At 53.7% G+C, this 2407-nt stretch overlaps 1 protein-coding gene across 1 annotated transcript; it reads left to right on the forward strand.

Moving 5' to 3' along the window:
* Positions 1 to 1257: 1257 nt before the first annotated feature.
* On the forward strand, positions 1258 to 2190 carry LOC131571853 (olfactory receptor 14J1-like). The gene has a single exon (XM_058824609.1). It carries the CDS (start codon positions 1258 to 1260, stop codon positions 2188 to 2190), a length of 933 nt encoding a protein of 310 aa, XP_058680592.1.
* Positions 2191 to 2407: the final 217 nt, after the last annotated feature.

The raw sequence follows: 2407 nt of genomic DNA on the forward strand, positions 1-2407 counted from the left end.
GCATTCTGACTTGGAGTTCTGGAGAGGTTTCTTCAGCTCCCTCTCAGGGACTGCTGTTCAGGGCCTCAGCACAAAGCCCCAGAGGCTCATTAATGTCCTTGTGCTGTGTCTGTGCTGCTGAGCTGTGCTGGGCTGCTGGCACAGACGCAACTCCTGGTAACCAAGAAGAGCTTCTAAAGCACATTTCTCCTTATAAGCAGCTCTTCTGCCAGGCCAGCAGGGCTGGGGCACTGCCTGCAGCCACGCTGGGCACAGCACAGAGGCCCAGAGAGCTTCAATCAGTCAGGGCTGGGAAGGTGCTGAGAAGTGCCTGGGGCAGAATCACTGCCATCCTTTGGCACAGGAACCTCTGGCTGCAGGACAATGCAGCTGCAGCTCCTGGAGCCATCTCCTAAAGCTGGAACATCCCAATGCCTGCAGAACCTGTGAGTACATTCTCTGATTGTCTCTTGTGCAGAGCAGCCAGGGGTGCCCAGGGCTGTCCTGCAGAGCAGGGTCCTGCAGCCCAGGGCGCTGTGCTGGGCAGGGACTCTGCTGCCTGCCAGGGAACGCTCTCAGCCAGCCCTGGCAGCTGCTCCCAGCACTGGAGAACAAGATCTGGGTGGGAGGAGACAGCTGGTAAGGCTTGGAAGTGTTCTCCTTGTGTGGGGAGGATGCTGCATTGTTCAGGACTGCTCCCAGCATGGCATTGAACTGCATGACATTTCCAAGTAGATTGTACAGGGAGCAGAGCAAGGCAGGGGTTGCATAAAGGGGAAAACCTGCTTTTTGAATCTACTGCTCTGGGTTGCCTGGGTGGGAAACTGCCCACAGATATTCATCTCTCTGTAAAGGCTGAGAAAAATTAAAAAAAAAAAAAATTCTCTTAGAAGTGAATAAACTGGGCTGTTACAGAGATCAGCAGAGGCCCCCTCACAGGCAGCATCAGTGTTCATTTTCCAGCCTCCTCAGGGATCATATAACATTGCCATCAGAGCCTGCAGAGCCAGAGCTGCCCCTGGGCAGTGCCAGAGCTGGGAGGGGTCTGCAGGGCAGAGCTGAGCCCCCAGAGCTGGGCTGGGCTCTGGCAGCACTGGCAGGGCCCAGCCCTGGGCACAGGGAAGCAGCTGCTGGCAGGGACAGCTCCAGGCAGCAGAGCCCTGGGCAGGCAGTGGGGGGAAAGTGCCCCCAGGCTGTGCTGGGATATTTAAAGTCCTCTCCAAACACAACTATTCCATGAATACTTTTTTTACAGATCCCCATGCAAAGGCACAGCAAATGTCCAACAGCAGCTCCATCAGGCACTTCCTCCTGCTGGCATTGGCAGACACGCGGCAGCTGCAGCTCCTGCACTTCTGCCTCTTGCTGGGCATCTCCCTGGCTGCCCTCCTGGGCAACGGCCTCATCATCAGCGCCGTAGCCTGCAGCCACCACCTGCACACGCCCATGTTCTTCTTCCTGCTCAACCTGGCCCTCGCTGACCTGGGCTCCATCTGCACCACTGTCCCCAAAGCCATGCACAATTCCCTCTGGGACACCAGCAACATCTCCTACACTGGATGTGCTGCACAGCTCTTTTTCTTTCTCTTCTTCATTTCAGCAGAGTATTTTCTCCTGACCATCATGTGCTACGACCGCTACATGTCCATCTGCAAACCCCTGCACTACGGGACCCTCCTGGGCAGCAGAGCTTGTGCCCACATGGCAGCAGCTGCCTGGGCCAGTGGCTTTCTCAATGCTCTGCTGCACACAGCCAATACATTTTCCCTGCCCTTGTGCCATGGCAATGCCCTGGGCCAGTTCTTCTGTGAAGTTCCCCATATCCTCAAACTCTCCTGCTCCAAATCCTACCAGAGGGAGGTTGGACTCATTGCAGGTAGTGCCTGTTCGATATTTGGTTGTTTTGTGTTCATGGTTTTCTCCTATGGGCAGATCTTCAGGGCTGTGGTGAGGATCCCCACTGAGCAGGGAAGGCACAAAGCCTTTTCCACCTGCCTCCCTCACCTGGCTGTGGTCACCCTGTTCATCAGCACTTCATTTTTTACATACCTGAAGCCCTCCTCCATGTCCTCTCCATCCCTGGATCTGGCCCTTTCAGTTCTGTACTCAGTGGTGCCTCCAGCCCTGAACCCCCTCATCTACAGCCTGAGGAGCCAGGACCTAAAGGCTTCTGTGAGGAGACTGATGATTGGATGCTTTCAGAATCATTAAACTGCTGAGTAATTTCTGCAAATCACTTGTAATAAAAGTTGTCTTCGATACTTCTTGAGTGTTTCATTTGGAGGGTTGATTTTCGTTGTTTTACTTTTTTTCATATTGTCCACAAATAAATGTCAATGTTTGTGCCATTTCTCATTTTGTTCCTCTCCACCTTTCTTTATGGACACAGACTGTGTCAATGATGGGTGGTGCTCTCAGTGGCTTTAAA

This window comes from Ammospiza caudacuta, unplaced genomic scaffold, assembly GCF_027887145.1.
Source record: "Ammospiza caudacuta isolate bAmmCau1 unplaced genomic scaffold, bAmmCau1.pri scaffold_39, whole genome shotgun sequence".
Taxonomy (NCBI): domain Eukaryota; kingdom Metazoa; phylum Chordata; class Aves; order Passeriformes; family Passerellidae; genus Ammospiza; species Ammospiza caudacuta.